Source organism: Phaethon lepturus, unplaced genomic scaffold (assembly GCF_000687285.1).
Source record: "Phaethon lepturus isolate BGI_N335 unplaced genomic scaffold, ASM68728v1 scaffold1129, whole genome shotgun sequence".
NCBI classification, from domain to species: Eukaryota; Metazoa; Chordata; class Aves; order Phaethontiformes; family Phaethontidae; genus Phaethon; species Phaethon lepturus.
Window position 1 is genome coordinate 9,318 of NW_010563943.1, and position 504 is coordinate 9,821.

The 504-nt window shown below is 57.9% G+C and overlaps 1 protein-coding gene across 1 annotated transcript in view; it reads left to right on the forward strand.

The window, feature by feature from the left end:
* Window positions 1-304, forward strand: part of TP53I11 (tumor protein p53 inducible protein 11) — a gene marked incomplete at both ends in the record, with an annotated part of 2,226 nt that extends 1,922 nt beyond the window's left edge. The window contains one exon of the mRNA XM_010294677.1: window positions 208-304. Coding sequence (XP_010292979.1) covers window positions 208-304 — 97 coding nt within the window. The remainder of the gene's footprint in view (window positions 1-207) is intronic.
* Between the last annotated feature and the right edge of the window lie 200 nt (window positions 305-504).

The window sequence follows — 504 nt, forward strand, 5'->3', positions numbered from 1 at the left end:
GTCGGGTGGCCCCCGCGGGCTGTGGGAGCCGGCGTTGAAGCCAGTAGCTGACACGCTGGTATTTCTTGTGCCTCCTTAATTTCCAATTTCCTGGCCAGTGTCTCCGACCCCATAAAGGCTTGATGTCAGAGCGCTGCTGCCCAAGAGGGCACATTTTGATGGCTCTGGCTGGTGCAGGCTGCTGAGTCTCTCCCTTGCCTCTGCCAGGCCCTTGCTTTCCCTGACCAGCTCTACGACGCCATCTTCAATGAGGAATCGGGGAGCAGCAGGACTCCCATCCGGCTCTATGGAGGAGCCCTCCTCAGTGAGTGCCGTGCCGCTGTACCCGGGGCATGCCGCTGCCCCACAGAGTAAGGGGACAAGAGGCCAAAATGGTAGGAGGGGTCAAAGTCTGTGCCCAGCAGGACAGCTGCAGCCAGAGTGTGGAAGATCTGCTCTTAGCAAAGAAATGGCTTGTTTTGGGGCATTTTGAGAAGCTCGGATACTGCTGCTTTTTCCTAGTGG